The sequence below is a fragment of the Corvus kubaryi genome, unplaced genomic scaffold, assembly GCF_017639235.1.
Source record: "Corvus kubaryi isolate FWS band 111438036 unplaced genomic scaffold, C.kubaryi_AGA036_p1.0 37353, whole genome shotgun sequence".
Classification (NCBI taxonomy): domain Eukaryota; kingdom Metazoa; phylum Chordata; class Aves; order Passeriformes; family Corvidae; genus Corvus; species Corvus kubaryi.
The window spans coordinates 5,081,541-5,100,852 of record NW_024581115.1 but is presented as its reverse complement, the minus strand read 5'-3'; the positions used below and the strand labels follow the sequence as shown (position 1 = coordinate 5,100,852).

General features: G+C 52.3%; 1 protein-coding gene across 2 annotated transcripts in view; it reads left to right on the top strand.

The window, feature by feature from the left end:
* The first annotated feature begins 2,780 nt into the window (after positions 1-2,780).
* The window catches only part of SEPTIN9 (septin 9), a 134,652-nt gene continuing 118,120 nt past the window's right edge, over positions 2,781-19,312 (top strand). The window contains exon 1 of one of the 2 annotated variants that reach the window (XM_042032665.1): positions 2,781-2,856. In XM_042032665.1, coding sequence (XP_041888599.1) covers positions 2,796-2,856 — 61 coding nt within the window. In that variant the 5' untranslated portion in view covers positions 2,781-2,795. Of the gene's footprint in view, positions 2,857-6,728; positions 7,088-19,312 lie in introns of those variants that run through there. The other variant, XM_042032667.1, reaches the window with a different exon arrangement.

The window sequence follows — 19,312 nt, the reverse complement described above, 5'->3', positions numbered from 1 at the left end:
CTTTTGTGTCTCAGTTTTCCCACCTGTAAAGTTGGACAATAGTAATTTCCTCCCAAAAGAGCTGCCAGTGCTGGCTGGAAGCTGCTCTGTGTTACAGCACTGAGGAAACAGTGGCTATTATTAATCAGGCCTCATATTTTTTCAACCTTCTGCATAACTAAATTTTGTTTGGTTTGATTTTTAAAACTTGGAATCGATGGCTGGACCAAATTATAGCTGGAAGCTGAGAGCTATAAGAAAAGACATCCAAATGCTGCTCAGTTTGCTCTGTAAAGGACAGAACTGCTGAGGCTGCATCACTTGTGGCTCCTGAGCCCAGTGCCAGCATACAGAATTCCCTCCTTACAGCTTTTCCATAGCACGTGCCAAGTATCCAGCTCTTCAGTCTGTTATAAATCATCCCTAATTCTGTAATTGGTTTGCTGGTTATTATAGGCAGACTGTGGTTGATCCTTCAGTGGTTTTCCTCTATCCACATTTTCAGTGGGCTCTTTTATTGTTGATTCTGTTTTCCAGTTCCTTGCTCCCCTTTCCCAGTTCTAGCAGGCCCCATGGCTCCAGTCCAGTGTTTTCCCTGCAAGAGATGAGGCAGAGTCCCCTCTGCATTTGGGGCTGCTTTTCCACCAAGAGCTGCCAGGGCAAGGGGCTCCTTGTGCCTCTGCTGTGCAGACATGGGAGGCAAACGTAAGGTCATGCAGGTAGGAATGCTCTGAATCGCTCTCACAGGATGGGGAGCTGCATTCAGGGCTGGATTTGGAATCAGACAGTGAAGCACAGCTTGCAGCATGACTGTGCCATTCCCTGCCTACCCAGGGATGTCTCTGCATGGGCACAGGAGCAGCCAAACAGCCGTGCCTGGCTTGTTGGCACGTGCTCAGCCTGCAGCCAGACTGGTTTGTGCTGCTGAGGAGGTCAGGAGAGCTGCTGTGTGGTCCCTCTCCCCCACACTTTCTGTGCCTCCCTCTGCTGCAGCACCAGCAAACCTGGCTTTTCAGGGCCCCAGCACTGTGCCTCTGCTCCCCTTTTCCCCCATCCCTAGGGATGAGTATTCACTTGTCTAAACTGCACTTGTGAAAGTGCACCTGGTGATCCAGGCACTGGGGGAAGGCCCTGCTCTGGGTTAGGTGTGGTGTTGGATGAAAATTAGGGATCCTCTCACTTGGTGGCAAGTAAGATCCAGTTCCCTCCTGTACCACTTTGGAAGGACACAACAGGCACAAAGCTGAGGTTGTTGCTTAATTCATGTAGTTTCAACTCAAACTCAGACCATAAAAGCCATAAACCAGGGTTCTTTATTTGTGAAAAATGGATTAAGCTGTGAGGGGTTTGAGAGTTTGACTTTGACCTGCTTTTGTTTTTCAAACTTGCAGTTAGATTCTGAAGTGCTTAGCTGGCAGTTCTGAAAGCAGCTCAGGGATTTTACAGTGATTCTTGGAGCGGGGTGGGGGATGTATTCATGTGGGTAAGCTCATGAGCCACCTTGAAGAGTTTTGTTTTTAGAAACTGGAGCTATTGAAAATGGAAAGCACTTATGGCCTTTCATTTAGACTTCCCTTACATTCAGGGATTTTCCTTCTATTGAATGGGCATTGACTACTGCCTTGATTTTTTTATTTTGTTGTCTGTTAATGCCCTCTTCAACTTTAATTTCAGGTTGTAGTATTCTCTTCCCTAACCATTCCATGAAAATGGCCATCTGAGGTACCGTGTGGTTGAGCAGATGTTATCTTGGTAATGAAATTCCGCCCCGAGTAATTGGACATTCTTCCTGGTTCCTCATCGTTTAGGCAGAAGAAAAGAACAAAACCTGCTGATTTGATATGAGTAATTTTTTCATTGAATTATTTGCTTCCTTACCATAACCATCAGCCCAACGAAAGCAGCCTGACCATCAGATCATACATGATGATCCTTTCATGCTGGGGGGTTTTGGTGCTTCATTGTCAGATGGAATCACAGGCAGAAAAGTTAGGAAACACATGGCTAAATTATTTACCTCTTAATCATGTGCACTTAAGACCACAGAAAGCCTGGCTGTGCTGTGTCCTAACCAAGGGAATCAGCCCCTGGAAAAAGCAGAGAGAGAGAGTGTATGAGGCTTTAGGGCACCACAGCTGCCTGGCCTCCTGCATCTGAGCATTGTGGATTGATGCTGACAGGCTGAACATCTGTGTTTTCCTACTGTGGAGCAAGAAGGGGAGAGAGCTGCATGAAATCCTGGCCACTGGCAAGAAAATGTGGCTCAGGACTGGACTGTGGCAAGTTTTAGCAGTGGTGGTGGCTCATGCCATTGCTGTTGTTTGTGTTTGGCCATCCTGGGTTTGGCAGTCGGGTTTGTGCAGATGTTTGGGGACACAGGGACACTGTCCCCAGTGACACTGAGGACAGGGAAATAGGCCTGTTCATGTGTTAAGTTACTTAGACTTAACTGAGATCTCAGCCATGATTTCCAGTGGGAGATTATTCCCCATCCATGTGAGCTGCTCTCACTCGCATCCCACCTCCCCGTCTCCACGGTTCAGCGGGTTTGGTGCTTGTGAATAACAGATCACCCCAAATGCACTTCAAAAACCTACCCCTCATTTCCTAATTGCAAGCTTGAGAGTCAGGCTGCTGCATCAGAGCAGCCACATGATTCATATGTGCCTACAGATGAAGTCAGGGCTTGGAGGCTCTTTGGATGTGAATTCCACTGAATTATCCCCAAGCTGCTGCGGAAAGCAGTTCCAGGTCACTGCCAATCAGTCCTGCAGACCTCTGCACGCTGTTCTCTGCAAAGCCTGTGTGATCCAGGAATGCTATCAGGGACTTTGATCATCGAGCTGATTCCTATCTCCCTCTCCAAGATCTGGGCAGGTATGTTTTTATAAGGCTCCCCTGAGCTTGGAGCAGCCAACATTCCTGCAGCTGGAAAGCTAGGCAGTTACAAGCTAGACAGCCCCGAGTTTTAATCCCGGTTTGGACAACCCTTTTCAGAGCTTAGAAATGAAAATATGTGTTTGCTTTTTTTAATAACTAAATGAGGATAATGAATGTAGGTAAGCAGTGCACTATATGGATTAACTGACTGGCACAAGAGGTGCATTGTGTGAGCTAGGGCTGCAGGGGAAAGGCAGAGCCATCAGAGGTGCCATGAGAGTTTAATTTCCTCAGGAAGGTGGCAGAGAGAAGGGCAGATCCTGCCAGTCTCCAGTGCTGGTTGTCAGGCCTTTGTCCTTTCTCACAGGCATCTTGCTGTCCTGGGCACCAGCAATGGGAATTGGGCATGGACAATGGGAATTGTGCCCTGCAAAGGGCACAGAGCATGGGCCAGGCCGTGCCACCAGCAGTCATTCTGCTGGCACAGAGCTCCTCCAGTGGGAGTGAGCAGATCCAGTGGGATGACTGAACTCCTGGTCCTTTCTGCTGTCTCAGAGAATCCCAGCTGTTGGATTCTGGGGTGAGTCAAGCCCCACTGCACATGCAGCAGTGCCCAAAGCCCTCCCTGGTACCTGCCAGGGCAGCCCTGTCCTGGCCAAACAAGGTCTCATCTCCTGTGTGGTGATCTCCTGCTTCCTTTCCCTTGAATCCAGGGGCTCTCCACGCTGGGTTTTGCAGGGATTCCCAAGGCCAGGTGCAGTGTCACCGTTCCCCTCCTGCTCTGTTTGGCGGCTGCCTGCCAGCACTGGGCCCTGGGCTGCTGGGGCAGAGCTGGGTGGAAAAGTCCTCTGCATCTCCTCTCCAGCATCACAGCCACAAAAGAGTGCTTGGTCAGGAAAGGAGCTTGGAGGATCATTTGTAAAAGAAACAGCTGGAGAGGGACATGGGGAGCATTTATAGTCCTGACACCTGAGGTTCTACCCCTGTGTCAGTCAGACTTGCTCTTCCCCAAGCTCAGATCTGCTCTGCTGCACGCGGGCAGGTCTTTGCAGTGTAAATTCCCGCTTCTCTTTGTCTCAGGGATCTCTGTTTTCTCCATAACAGCCACTTTTGCCCACCAGGCAATGCCTTGGAACCCCAGGGCAGCACTGAGCCTCACTGCCTCTCCCTGGGAAATCTCCATCTTCCTCCCCTTTTGTGAGAGAAGCTTGGTCAGAGAGATTGAAGGAGGCAGTGGCACAGCTCAGTGTTCCCGAATGCCTCGCTTTGTGAGAGTCCTTGTAATGAGGGTTTTTTTTCTCTGGGGCTCATCCTTTCCTAACTTGTACCCTTCCCTCCTCACTCCAATATGCATTTCTGGGTGCTGCTGCCTCTGCTGTTCTCTCTCTCCCTCTGACCCTTTCCTGGGCCTCTGGCTGCTGGCCTCAGCCCACAGTGTGGAGCTGGCGGTGCTTGTCTCTCCCTCCTCTGATCACTGCTGTGTTTAGTTTGGGAGATTACGTTTCTGCATGTGGGACCCCCCCCACGCTGGGGAACGGGGCTCCCTGGAGGAGGATGCTGGGGGAGAGACAGCACAGACCCCTTGCAGTCAACACTTTTTGTGCCTGCAACAACTCTAAGACACATGTTGCAGGAAGAACCGGCTGCTGAGGGCACCACAGCTGGGCCAGGCTCTGCAGCAGCTGCAGGAGGTGCAACATCTGCAGCCCCAGTGGCTGCAGGTGCCACGGGGCTCAGAGCAGCCGGCCCAGGCTCATCCTGCCAAAGGTCACTGCTGTGTGTGTCCCGAGGTGGGGGCAAGCGAGGCTGACACAGCCTCTCTGAAGAGTGGCCAGCTCTGTGCCTCTGCCAGCACTGTGCTGGCACTCCAGTGCCACGCTGGGATGCGTTTGGCAGGGGGATGTTTGGGGCTGGGGCAGGATGGGTGTGGATTCCAGGGCTGGATGTGCGAGGCTCACACGGTGCCTGCCAGAGCTGCAGCCAGGCTGAGCCTGCAGTCCAAATCCCTCACTTTCAGGAGCAGTAAATTCTCTCACTGACTTACGAAAGAGCAGGAAGAAGAAAAAAGCTCTAAATGACTTACCTATTTGAAGCCTGTGGGCTCTGCATTGTATTAAACATTAACCTGCCTTTCTGAGCCAAGCGACTGATTCTCTGGGCAATTCTGAGGCCCGGCAGGCAAAGAAAAGGATTCTTTGTCAGAGACTATTTCAGAAAATTATCCCTTCAGTCATTTTCTGTCTCATCGTGTTTGTTTGGCCCTGCAGTAGGACGCCTGCTGCACAATTTGCTGTTTGTGTTTGGGCAGTGGAGCTGATCAAACAGCCACGGCTCCGAGCAAGCTGCTTCCACCACGCTGCTCCCCAGCAGCCCTGGGACGATGGCACAGACACCGTTTGCACACGTAATCACACAGACACAGAACCAGCCACTGAATCACACCCATGAGCACGTGTAATTGCACACTAAAGGAGGCACACGCGCACATATCCCCATAATCAAGAAGGGAAAGCTGCTTTTTGAACTGTAAAGTGAGAGCTGAGTGTTTAACACTCGTGCCCATCAGAGAGGTGCAGGCAGGAGCAGAACAGTGGGGTCAGTGACCAGGAGCGGGCTCTGCTCCCGATTTTGCCCGTACTTGGTGTACGAGGTGGGGCAAGTCGTTGCACTATTGTTCCTCCTCCACGCATTGTGACTAATGGTTTCAAAAGCACCTGTGGAAAGGGTAATATATCATTACTATTGCCTTAAATGTGTGCTTGATTAAGCAACAAACTTTTGGTGGTTCAGGAGGGTTTTTCTGGTGAAAGTTTTGTTGATGACAGTTTTTGCAAACGTCTCCCCCCTGCAGACCCCAGCAGATGTAGTTCTGTCGTGCAGCCCTGGGTAGTTGTTGTTGCTACAATCCTGAGAATATGGAGTGCTCCTGAGCTGTTCCAGTGCAAAGTCTGGCTGCTTAGCACTGAAACCCCCAATGACTTCAGCCAGCTCTTCCAGTTTTGCTCTAAAGCCGGAGAGAGGCTCGGACAATCCATTTTCTCAGATCTGTTACAGAGGGGATAATCTATGGCTGAGAAATGGTAAGAAATGCTGATAGGACCATATCCTCTTAATCCAGCTCATCTACCTCCTTCCTCTGTCCCTGTGCAATGCTAGGGTTAGGGCTGGCAACAGAAAACTTCATTCCTACTGTGGAAGAATCTGAAACCAAGCAGAAAGCCCTTTCTACGGAACGCATGCCTTAGGGCTGGTGGAATTCTCTCATGTGAGCCGGACTTGTGCTCTGCACCTTTGTGTGTGGGTGACCCACCTGAGGGGCTGTGGAAATCTTTCCAGGGAGCAGCCTGGCCCTTCCTCCAGCAGTTCAGGCTCCTGCACTTCCCTGTGCCCTTAGAGCAAATTAAGAGCAGCTATGACTTTCTTCCTGTCTGTGTTTGTAATGCTCCCGGCTGATTGCATTTGTGTAATTAATTGCCCAACCTGCGTCTCGAAGGGGGGTGATCCGGAGCATGTTTGCCCTCCTGGCACGTAAGGAATAGTAAAATCCTGCTCCCCACACCTGGGGCGATGTCTGGGGGCTGTTTCTGGGGTCCGTGGCTCTCTGCTCCCCCCCGCAGCAGTGAGTAAGCGAGGTGCGAGCCTGCACAAACGTTTTGTTCGGCTTGCAGCTTTGAATGAGCCCTGGACGAGCGAGTTTGGAGAGGAAAGAGGCGTTTTCACGGGTCACTAATGCACTTTGAACTAGAGACGGGAGAGCAGCGCTGACCTGAGCTGCTTCAGCAGCCAAGGGCTGAATCAAATCCGTGGGGTGCGCCGGGCTGGAGGCGTGAAATTCCATCCCTTCCCTTGGCTGCAGCGGCGAAACGCACCGGGATTTCCAAGGCGGGGAGCTGGCAGGGCCGAGCCCCGGGGATGATTTGCGTGCCGCGGGGGTTAAGGTGCAGCCGCGGGGGAGGCTGAGCCCCGCTCTTCCCCTGCCCGTGCCAGGAGACTTGGAACAGCCCGCACCGGTGTGTGCGGCTGGGAAAGGTGTGCGCTAACAACTGGGAGCGCTGGGCTGCCCCTCGGCCGGAGCCACGCGCGGATGTGGTGGCACCGTGCGCGTCCCCTCCCCGGCCCTGCCTACAAAAGGATCGTGGCACCGCCGCGACCCAGCACCCCACCCGGCCTCGCCCCTGCTCCCATGTCACAGCCCGGAGCGACGGCATGAAGAAATCCTCGTATTCAGGTGAGCCTCCCTCTGCTCTCGCCTCTCCCTTTGTGTGTGTACTGGGAAAAGAAAAAGGTTGAAAAACCCCGGAGTACGACGCGCACAAGCCCTCCCGGCTGCGAGCGCTCTGCGGAGGAGTGAGCAGCTGGTTTACTGTGTATAAACAAGTGGAAAAGGCTTAAAAAGCAAAGCAAAGGCAGGGAGGCAGCTTGTTCCAGGCAGAGCCCGGCACTGGGGGCACGGACCTTGTTATCTGAAGGCACCTGTGCCAGCACGGGGTGAGATCCAGCGCCGAGTGGCAGCGTGGCATCGGACCAGGACGGTGGTGTGTGTGTGTGTGTGTGTGTGTGCGTGACACTGGGCTGCCGGGATTTCCAAACGGGGTGCAAGAGATGGGATCCCCTAATGCTGCGGGACTCTGTTCTGCCTTCTCCCCGTCCTGGCTCTGCCAGTCTCGCCCTATGGGGTGAGGGCATTGCGCCCTCTGTTCGTGCAGGCTCCTTCCTCCCCGGCTGACACAGAGTGTGCAACCATGCCTGATGTCGCTCTCTGAATTCCCTGTGAAATCCTGCCCCAGGAAGTGGCTGGTGCACCACAGAGTGGACACGTCTCCTGTAAAAGGTCCCCTGCTCACCCCGTAAAGCTCAGGGGCCTCTGGCAGCTCCTCCAGCTGCTGGACTCTGCTCTGCAGCTGATTTCTGCTCTGCTCCAGGCACCAGCCTGTGGCTCCGTGCTCTGCAAGCCAAGTTCTGCCCTGGCTTCGGCCTGGCCCCTGTGGGGACACGGTGTCATCATGCCAGCCTCCCCCTAATGCCCCAAGCCACGGGTCTGGCCACCCTGCAGGGGTGTTGGTGCCACGTCATGGCCACAGGACTCTGCCTGAGCTCATGAGCCACAGGAGCTGGGGGTTTGGCTTCACTCAGAAAATTCACTCTGTGATGCTGCTGCCTGTTTGTTGTTAAAATTAATTAGCAACGTTTCTCTCTTGCACATTTTTCTTCTCTCTTTAGCGTCGCTAAATGGGCTGCCGGGAGCGTTTATTAGGGCTTGTGTGCCGGGAACCTGAGACAGTCTGAGTGTGATGATTAGCATGTTGTAATGGATTAAATTGAGTACTAATGGTTGTACCCTGTGTGTAGGGAAACCTGTTATTTGTTGTGGCCTCCTGAGGTGGTTGGAGCAGCCCTGGAGCAGGGAGGAGAAGTGCGAGGAGAGGTCTGGATACAACTGGCTGCCACACAAAAAAGCTGCCGGTGTCGTGACTCCTTGCAGATGAGGCCAAGGGTCCTTAGCTGCTTTGCTTGTTTGGGGTGGGCTGTGCCAGAGTGGAGCTGGGGCACTGCAAAGCCCCTGATGTGTCTCTGGTCGGTGCCCAAACCCTCCTATACTCGATGGTACAGCTGAGCTGCCACCTGGGCATTTCCTTTGTTTCCAAGGGTCTGGGGTTGTATTTTGGAAACGCTGCTTTGAGATTTCCCTGGGTACAGTGCAGCTATTTAAACAAAAAGAACTGAACTGCCATTCCCAGAACCCACTACTGGGAAGCAACAGGACAGCTGCACTCCTTAAAAACACCTCCCACCTTGCACAGAGCACAGGCAGCGCTGCTGAGCTGCTCTGGGTGGCAAAGGCTTCACTTTGGGCGCTGCAGCTCCAGCCGTGCTGTGCCGGGGCCGATAAATCTCCCTGATTTATCGGGCAAAGGGTGAATGAAGGTGGAGGAATCACCCACGGCACTGGGTGGGCCACCCTGGGGAGCTGCCACCTCTGTGAGATGCAGCCAGCCCTCCGTGGCTGGTGTGCTCACAAATCAGGGCACAGCAATGGGCCCTCGCTTTGGGGAATTTCACTGGGAATCCTGATTGCTTCTCGCAGATGTAAGATGTACAGGGTGCTGCAGAGCCTCTGGGCTCTCTGCTGTCTGTCACAGGAGCTGGTGAGGTGACAAAGTGACTTCTTAGCTGCAAAAGCTGATGCTGACAGCCCCTGGCAGGCTGGATATACGCTGCCTGGTTGAGAAACTCCGGCAAATGATGGCAAAGGAAAAAAAAAATCCCGAACATCTAAACACTTTTTGAGGCCAGGGAACATCCCTCCCTGGCCTGATTTCTCCCTCTCTGGCATATTCTGGATCTGTTTCGTGGACTGGGTCCCCCCTGAACCCGGCTGAAGGATCTTGCTTGACTTCCCTGGGCTGAACCTCCAGCTCCATCCTCCTCCGTGGGCACATCAGCGCTCTCCTGTTATCGGGCTGTTCCCTGCCCCAGGCAAGATTTACCTTCCCTAAAGCACTTCAGGGGCGATCCCAACCCATCTGCTGCGACTTCTGAGCACACGCCACGTAGGTGGGGTTGGGATGAAGCGTTTACCTTGGGGTGCCTCACCTCTTAGGAGCAGAGAGGCTCGGTCAGACCTTTGTGCCGTAGCCGCGGGCACGTGTGGCTCATCCCGGCACTGCTTTTGTTCCTGGAACTCCTGGCAGCATCAGCAGGAGGAGGGGAGAGCGTGAAACATGGCTTTTACACAGCAGTAACTTCTACTGAAGCCAGCTCTTACATGTGTGCCTTGGGGATGTCTGTTATTTCAGTTGCTAAAGGCAAACTTGACCGGGAATACTACTTTTTAAGGATTTTTTGATTCTCACTTTCCATTACTCAAGCCCAACTGCATCGCCAAAGAAGCAATAGACAGGATTTGTGATAAATGACACGACGATTTATAGGTATTTTCAAGGATGGTGCGAGTGGTTTTGGCCAAGGGTGGTTTCAGTTTCAGGTTTATGTGAGATGCTGGCACTCACTAAAGTAAGGATCACCGGAATTACAGTGCCTCAGAATTATTCGTAGTGGTTATGTGTCACCCACCCTTACCTGAACTGCAGACTCCTAATTTATTGCTTAGGCACTTAGGGAGAAATAACTCTTCATGTATGAGCTAAAGCTATAGGAAAAATTACAGGAGTAACAGCAAGAGCTGTGATTCCATCACTGCATGAGGATTTTCCCATATTGTGACTCGTAAAATGATTCCCTATAAAACATGGGAAATAGAACGTAAGTCAAATTGGATTTGCTGGTGCTGTCTAGAGAATCTGTGGCTGTCTCATCCCTGGAAGTGCTCAAGACAGGTTGGGTGGGGCTCTGAGTAACCTGGTCTAGTGGAAGGTGTCCTGCCTGTGGCAGGGGCTTGGAATTAGATGGTTTTTGAGGCCCCTTCCAACCCAAACCACTCTGTGACCCCATCTCAGCTGGGAAGCTTTGGAGAAACAGCTCTGTCCTTCCTCTCTGACTGTTGGTTTGGAGTGTCCCAGGGCCCCCTCTTGCCCCAGACCTGTCCTGGGAGCTGACACCACACGGCTCCTGCAGATGCTGTGTCCCTGTGGATCTGAGCCCAGGCAGCAGCAGGTACAGGTGTTGGGGGGGTTTGTGCCCCACCAAAGGGCTCTGGTTTGTGCTCCAGTACATCCAGGGAGTGAAGAGAAGCAGGGAGCTCTTGCTGGGCTGGCAAAGCTGTGGCGTGCAGCTGTGACAGCACAGGGACATGTGCCACACACAGCGAGTCCTCACCCAGCACAGAGGGAGGGGGCTCTTCAAAGCACAGTGAAGAACAGTGCATGGACTTGGCCAACCCTAAATAATCCTCAAGGGCTGTAACTGGCCAAGTTCTGTCTGTCGGGGAGGCCTCGGTCCATACATGGCTGCAGCTGGTCTGAAACGGCCTGGAAAAACTGAGACTGGATCTTTTTGATACTGCTCAGGAGAGACGTGGTGTGGTTCCCTCAAAGACTTTTTAGCACCCTGCCATAAAAGCTGCTGGGTGGGGCGGGGATGACCCGGTGCCTATTGTTTGCTCCTGAACCCGACCCCACCTCCTGTCACTGAGCTGGCACCGTCTGTGTCTGAGCTGGGGAAAAATGAACAGACTTGTTCAGACCTGATTTTTTTTTTGTATTTTCTTTTCTCTACTTCGCTGGCCAAACTGCAATATCAAGGAAAAAATACTGCTTGGATCCAACAAAAATATTCATTTAATTTTAGATTGTCATTTGCAACAGAAATTCAAAATAGTTTGTTTTGAAAAACAAAAAGAAAAAAAGACAACAAACCATTGTTCTTCAGCTCAGACTCTCAGCTAGCTCTTACTCCCCAAAACTTGCATTGCTGGGCCAGTGAGAGTGAGGGGGATGTGAAAGGGAAGAAAAAAGGGGCAAGGTGAGAGTTTTGGAGCCCAGGAGTAGAGGGAAGGGGCAGGATGGTGGTGCTGGCAGTGCCATCATGGAGCGTGATGCCCCCGGAACACCAGTCCCTTGCCTGAGGCTGTGGAAGGTGTTCTTGGTGTGGGTTTGTGTTGGTGTTGTGTCACCTGGTGTTGCTGAAACAGCACGAAGGAAAATGACAAGGACTACAAAATGAACTTGGTTTTTGATAATCCTGAAACAGCAGGAGGCTGCTGCACGGACAAAGGGCTTTGCATTATTTTCAGGATGCTGCAAGCTCTGCAGGTTGGCTGGGTCAGCTTCCAGGGATGATCTGCATCATTCAGATCCATGTGAAAGCTGGTTGATACCAAACATCCATGGCCCCTCATCCTTGCTTTAAGCCCCACAGAAAAGAACAAACAAAATGCTGTTCCTGCATGGCAAACACTTGCTCACTTTTGGGCGACCACATCTCCAACTTGTCCATACCCATCTCTCACGTTTTCACACCAGTGAGGAGCAGCCATGGTGCCTGCTTACATTCACACATTCTGTCTTGATGTTTTTTTTCCCCCAACCTCCTTCATTTTAGTTTTTTAACCACTTGATCTACCACATTAAGCTGTCTCCTTCTCTGTCCCTGCCTGAGCCACTTCCCCATTGCTGCCCACATGTGGGGACAGTGACTTTTGATGTTCCCACTGGCTAGTGCCCTGGGATTGTTGTTTGAGCTGTAGCACCATTCAAAGATGCCCAGAGAGAGCAGGTACCTTTATCCAGAGTGCCAGGGGATCCAGGGAAAAGCAGGCATGTCCTTCCCACCCCACATCCCTGAATTTCTCGATGACTGCTGTGTGCTGGGTGGCAGAGGCATAAGAATAGGGCAGTGTTGCAGACCACGCTCCCAAACCAGCGCTGTCACCAAGAGGCAGCGTTGCCCAGCTCTGCACTGCACAGTTAATACCTTAAACAATTAACCATTCTTCTGATTGCTTTTAAAATGGAAAAGTCGTATTCTTCAGAGAATTAGATTTCTAATATGCCTGTCCTCTCTTGCAGTAGGAAAGCCTGTAATTTTCTTGAGTGTTGCAGACTGTTGGAGTCTCTGTTGGATGAAAGCATCTTGATCCCTGGGCAGACAGTTCTCAGCTGCCTTCAGGGCCTCACAGTCGGTTTCTGTGGCTTAGCAGATATCCAGAGCTGTTGATGGCACTTGGCATCAGTCCTGGCAAACTTTCCTCAGCTCTTCCTTACTGCAAAACCCGAGGTGGGACCGTGAGAAGTCCAATCAAAAGGCACAACTGTTTTATTTTCCTCCTGTGCTGACAGAATATATTGCCATGGATGTAAATGCAATGTGCCATCACATGTTCCCGAGGGCTTGTGATGATTGATGGGACCTTGTTATGAAAAACCCTCCTATGGCAGCGTCGGGCTGTGCTGGGGTGGCCAGATTGGTGTGATGGGTTTGGTTGGGTGTTCTGCTGTTTCCAGGCTTGGTGGCGTGTGTGGGCAGGGGTAGAGCTTTGCTCCAGGTAGGAAAAACATCCCAACATCTGTTAGAGAATAGTTTGGAGAAGCAAGGAAATCCAGCCTGGGGAGGAAGACAAATAACAAACCGCAACACGCAGACGTTTGCAGAACATAGTGAAAGGCCCTGTGGGGCCCAGTGGGGTGAATTCTGCTTCCCCAAAATACCCATCCTCTTCCTGGGACCACCTGGGCTGAGCGAGGAGAAGTGGTGGCACATGGAAGAGGGAGGTGCTGCAGGGACATCCCCAAAAGCAGCGCTGACAGTGAGTGGGGTGCTCTGCGTGAGGCCAGCCTGTAACTCTTCGATGAGGGGTGGCTTGGGGTTTGCTGCACAAGGTATGATCCAAATCCAAGGAAAAGGCTGTGGAAGAGGAGAGGGCTTTGTATTGCAGCGATTTGTGAGGATTTAACCCGTGGGATGGATGTGTGAGGCCAGGGGGCTCACAGAAAGCAGGCAGAGGTGACCTGCAGGGGACACCTGTCCCTTGGGGTGACACCAGCTGGCTGTGCCAGCGTGTGTAACACCACACCAGGCTGTTCCCCTTCCTGCCAGGTTCCAGCATCCTCAGGAAAAGCAGCTGAGCTTGTGCAGCCTTATGGAATCCCACGAGCAGTGGTGTGGTGGGAGAGGCAGCACAGCCACTGGTGACTCAGCCCGTTCCCACAGTGGCCTCAGTGACTGAGTGGTGACAAGGACAGCTCAAGGCACCCTTCCAAGGTTTCTGCTTGAGAGGGGCACTCACAGCTGCCCGGGAAGCTGCTTCCTGCTGTGTCACTCCTCAGGTGAGCTTCTCCCAGGGCTCAGAGGGATTCAGGCCTCTTTAGAGCAGGGGTTGGTATCCAAGGGGGATGGCACCAGAAATTGGGAAAGGAAAGTTTTTGCCCAGTGCTGCAATACTTGTGAGAGCAGCTGGCTGTGCTGAGCAGGAAGGGGCTCGTTGGGAAGTTCTTGCCCGAGTTTCAGCATTGATCACTGCACTGCACACTCTGAAGCACAACATGAGTGATTTCCATGAGCTGAACTTCTCATTTCAGGTTCAAATCTGATGCCCAGAGCATGTCACTGTGCCCTCCATTTCCCTCAAACACTGTGCTGCCTTCATTGTTCCCGGGTCAAGCAGATGGAAGTTAAACTGGAGGGATGATTGCAAGTTGGAACTAGCAGCAAAAAGGTTTTTTTTCCTTCCCTTTGTCCATGCCAGATGAGTATTATTTACAGGAAACACTTTGTACAGCTTTGAGATTTGTTTGGAGAAGGAGTGTAGGGGAGGAGACAGCTGAAGGCAGAATGGAAATTAAAAAGGTCACAGTAATGCTCAAGAAAATCCATAATTTCCTGGAGTGGGAGTATTGCTATTCTGGGGACTGAGGGAATAGTGGAGCTTGGGCTCCAGCTCCCGGGGGAGAGAGTGCTGAGGGACGAACTGGCTCCCTTTGGGAAGGGACGAGCTTGGCCTCATGGGGCCGAGCCCCGAGCAGCTGCTGGGGAACAGAGGGTCCCTGACACTGCGTTGTTCCCTCAGCTCATCCAGAGTCACGTCCCTCACAGGCTGTGGTGGCCATGCCAGGGACTCTCGGACAGCGGGGAGCGAGCTGGAAGTCCTCGGGAGCAGCCCCCGGGGGTGTGTTTGCTTTGGCCTGATGTTATCCAGGGAAATGGGGATTGCCTGCAGCTTTGTGTAACGGGGAGAATAAACAAAGGGAGCCAGGAGGAGATGCCCTCAGCCGCTGCTGCTGCTGTGCCGTGACTCAGTGCTGAGCTGGGAGTGCCTGGGCACGTACAGAGCAAAGTTGCTGAGAAGAACAACAGACCTTGGAGCAGGACAAGTCAGGACAAAGGACTTGCACAGGACAGCCCAGGGAGGTGGCAGGGGGTTGTTGCAGGGAGTTAAAGAGGCTGGAGGCTTTTTTTTGCCTGCAGGAAAGGCCTAGCTCTGGGTTGCAGAAGAACAAGTGTCACCCATCCCTGCTGTCATGCACCCTGGCTGGTGGGAGCCCCGGGCCTGCCCAGGTCTGTGATAGAGCACTCAGCCACCAGCACCCTAGAAAGGCTTTGCTCTCCTCATTTTCAGCTTCCATCATTCTCCCAAGAAGATTTTCAATTGAATTTTAAGCTTAAAAGCAAAATCTAGGTACGTTTTTATCAGTAGGAATGAGGACGGAACATAATTCTTTGCCAGCGTGGAATTTAATTTGGAGCACTGAAAGTTGATGATGTAGCCAGTCCAAGCCTAATTCTCCTCCTCCTCTTTGCTGTGGGGAAGGTTTTCAAGCTCACTGATTTTCAGTGTTCTGGTGATAGAAGAAGTCACATGTGCTGCAGTGCCCTTATCTGAGGTCACTTGCTAGAAACACTGTGAAATCCTTAAATTCAGACCTTTATCGTGTGCTCTTGCAGCCCTCTCTGCCACGTGAAGGGCTTTTTCCCCTCTGGTGTCCCACCTTCACATGTTTTAGAGCGTGTTTTATAGAACTGGTTATAATGCTGAAAAATGTGAGTTTGAGTTGTGCCCAAACTGTACCAGAACGAGGAGTTTCATGAGGTTTCAGGTGCTTGTTTTTTAATTTATTGGGGTTTTTTTTAGCAGGTAAGTTGTGACTCTCAGAGCTGCTATCGACTGAACAGCTCAGACACAACCTGCAGGGCTGCCATTACTGCAGCTAATTACCCTTTGACATCAATTTCCATCCAGCTCCATCTGCATCTGTAAACGCTTTCCCAAATTGCTGTTCTGACAAGTGAGATGCCCCAGTTGCAGGGTCCTACATCGGAGAGCTTGGGAAGGCTCTCGGTGCTGTGGCTTGTTGGGGATGTCATGGCTTGGGTGGTCTCCTCGTCCTGCTTGGCAGCTGGAGCAAGAAGCTGTGAGTTATTTCCCGTGGTGGGTTTTTGTCAGATAAACCTCCCAGCAGTGATGTGAAATGGCCTGACAGCTGATTCCCTCAGTTAGTGTTGGGAGCAATGAGTTAATCCTGGGAAGGATGAGCTCAGCCCTTGAGAGTTTGATCCATCTGTGGAGGTTTCAGAGCTTCCTCTGTGGCAGAGCTGCTCTGCTCTGCGTGGTCCTTCATGGACCAGCCACTCTCCAGGAAATCCTCATCATGCATCAGTGTTTTAAAATACATCTCAGGCTTTTTGGACAGTGCACGTGGTGGGGAGAGGGGAGGAGGGTGTCTGTGGCTTCGTGGTTATTTTGTGTGTTTGGCTCTGTGAAGTTTTTAGAGATCATTGTGGGAAAAGTGAGAGCCCTGTTCTTGAGCTGTGATGGAGAGGGAATAGTAAAAAGATGTTTCAGAACATGTGTATGGATTAATGTTCAGATCTTACTGAGCCTTTCATCTCTTTTGGGCCCTGAATACAAGTATGGGAATGGATATGAGGCAGAAAAGCCTCCCATGTCCATGTGCTGGGTGCTTATTTTTGCAGGTTTTTGCATCAAACCCTTTCACAGACTGTGCCTCTTCCTTGGTGGATGATTTTTGGGCTGCTGCTGGCAGAGGTTGTAACACAGGAGAAAGATCTGGAAGATTGGTACAGGGCATGGTCACACAGCTCCTGCTGAGCCAGGAGCAAAACCTCACCTTAGTCCTGGGTAAAAATAAGCAGTGTCCTTGTTCCCAGCCCTGTGGCAGCACTTCTGTGTCCAGAGCCCCTCCAAGGGATGGACAGGCTGCTCCTGGGAGGCACGCAGGGCTGAGCAGTGTTTCCCACAGGTCAGGGGTTCACAGGAGCAGGTGGGAAAGCAGAAGCTGTGCTGGCAGAGATGTCCCCAGGTACCCACGAGCTGTGGCTTTTCTCCTCCCTCCTCACCCCCCTCCTCTTTGCTGGGGCTGCCCAAAGAGGCCCTGCTTTCCCCAGCACTGTTCACACCCTCCTGCTTCCCATCTGGAGATGGCCTTGTTTGGATTTCTGGGGGAGCACGGAGCCTGCTGGGGTGGGTTTGTTTGCGCTTCTCTCCGAGCAAACACCCGCCTGTCACGCGGGGCTGGCGCAGGTGGCACCTCGTCCCCTTCCAGGGTGCTCAGAGACCCACGGCAAACCCTGGCTTGTGCACACACCCTGCAGGAGCTCCAGCCAGCCCTGCTTGGGGCAGGATGTGGGGCGTTTCCAGGAGGCTCCCCTGGCACTCTAGAGCCGGAGCAGAGTTCCAGAGAGAGGAGCTGGTTCAGTGCAAACAAACCCTTGGACCGGAGCTGCTCTGCCTGGCACCTGCAGCCTCTCTGTGCCCACTGGGGAGCCAGAGCACAGCAGGAGGGGTTTGCAAAGGGAGCAGTGCTAATGGAGAGCATCTCCTGGCGCTGAGCCTGGGCGCTGCTGCTCGTCTCACACCGTTCTGACAGCCTGTCTCCCACCCCTCGCTCTGCTGTCAGGTCCAGCCCACGTTTACAGACACCTGCCTGGAGTGCCTGCCACCTTCAGCCATTCCTCCAGTTGACGATGACACAGCCTGACAATTCAGCCCACGTGGGATGTGAATCTTTTATAGGAATCTCACACAACCACTGACTTGAGTCTGGTGTGTAAATTAGGCTTTAAATTGTGCTGGTCCTTGCCTGGTCACACTGTGCCGTATTTGAGTTTTTTCATAGAATCACAGAGTGTGCTGAGTTGGAAGGGACGCACCAGGATCATCGAGTCCAAGTCCTGGCCCCGCACAGGACACCCCAAGGATCCCACCATGTGCCTGAGAGCATTGTCCAAACGCTCCTCGAACTCCAACAGGCTTGGCACTGTGACCACCTCCCTCAGGAGCCTGTTCCAGTGCTCAACCACCCTCTGGATGAAAAACTTTTTTCTCATATCCAACCTAAACCTGCCCTGACTCTGCTCCAGCCTTTTCCTTGAGTCCTGTCACTGCTCACAAGAGTGAAGAGATTGGTACCTGCCCCTCAGGAGGATGTTAAAGACCACAGTGAGTGGTCACTCCCCTCAGTCTCCTCTTTTTGTTTGGTTGTTGTCCTTTTCCAGTGTATCGGGATTAATTTGAATTCTAATAATCTCTAACATTTCATCCTCACTTGGGATCATCATCATCTTTAATAACTTCTCTTCCCATTTCTGGTGGTTAACCAATGGTGTATCCTTAGGTAAAACACAGCTGGGAGGTCGGGCTTTGGATTAAAAACTGCCTTGACAGAGCTCCTCAGAACACCCTGGAAGCAGCCAAGCCCTGTTGCCTATGGATTATGGGCAAAATAAGACTAAAAACCAAGCAGAGACCTCTGCTTTGGGGGCTTAACAGCCTCCTCCGCTTTTCAAATCATGTCATCATAATCTCTGCAAGATTAAACATTGTTTCAGCTGCAGGGCTTTTTTTTTAATTTCACTTTCTCGTGGAATAAACTGATGGTGACAGATGCCCAGGAGCCCTGGAGGTCAGTACTCTGTTTATGCGCAGGGGACGTAGGGCATGAAGGGTGACAGTTGCCTCTGGAGGGGGACATGGACGTCACCTTCTCATGGAGCACGGGTCTGTCTGGCAGTGACTTTATCTGTGCTTGTATCACCTGGGCAGAGCCCACAGAGGGGCTTTGGGCCCTTCCAGGGGGATTCACTCTGTGGATAAATATCCCTTTTCCCTGGGAAAGACAGAGGAACACGCTGTCTCATTCGGTTTGTGTGCCCTGAGTCCTGCTTCTTGTCAGGTGACTGCAGATAACCAAAGTGCTTCCTATTCTGGCAACTCATTCACACACTGATCTTAAAGCTGAGGGAGCTAATATCCTGTATTGCTGAAGGCCAAGGGCTGGAAAAAAACAAGGTGGGATTTAATTTTGCCTGAGCTGAGCCATCTAAAAGCATCTCTGAATCAGAGCTGGTCCCTGCAACCTCTCTCCAGCCAGATGATTCACCCTATCTGCCCCCTCCATCTGGGGCTGGGGGTGACTCAGTGCTGCAGAGCCCAGCTCCTGGTGGCTGTGGCTTCCAGGTACTGGTGGGGTGAGGAGTCAAACCCTCTGGAGATGTCTGGTTACGACCCCAGGCAGTGGGCATCCTTCCTTCAGGCACTAAAGCAGGGAGCTGCCAGCTTGCAGCCAGTGACAAGCGTGTGGTGACTGCTTGGCATGGCAGCAGCATCCCTGCTGCACCTGGGGCTGCTGCCCTGACCTGCTCAGGGTGCAGCTGGCTGAGGAGCAGCTGGGTCATGCTAAGGACAGGCACTGTCACAAATCTGGTGTCTCAGACACGGGTAAATACATTTGGCCTGGGCCAGTGGATGTTCTTTTCTGGCTCCGAAACTGTTCACAGAGAGGTGCTTCATTGGGGAGAGCAAGAGGGGTGCCAACAGGAAGCTTCCTGAGACAACACAGAAACATTTTCTGCTCATGATCTCAGCCTCTGGAGATAAGGCTGGAATTCTGACACCCCCCCAGAGCATCCTCCCGTGGCCCCATGTCAGTCCTGCAGCTCTGGACAAGGGAGGGAGTGGTGGAGGGAGCCTGGGTGATGCTCCTGCCAGGGCTACAAAGGCTGGAGGGAGATTTGGGCTGGAGGGATGTGGCAGTGCCAT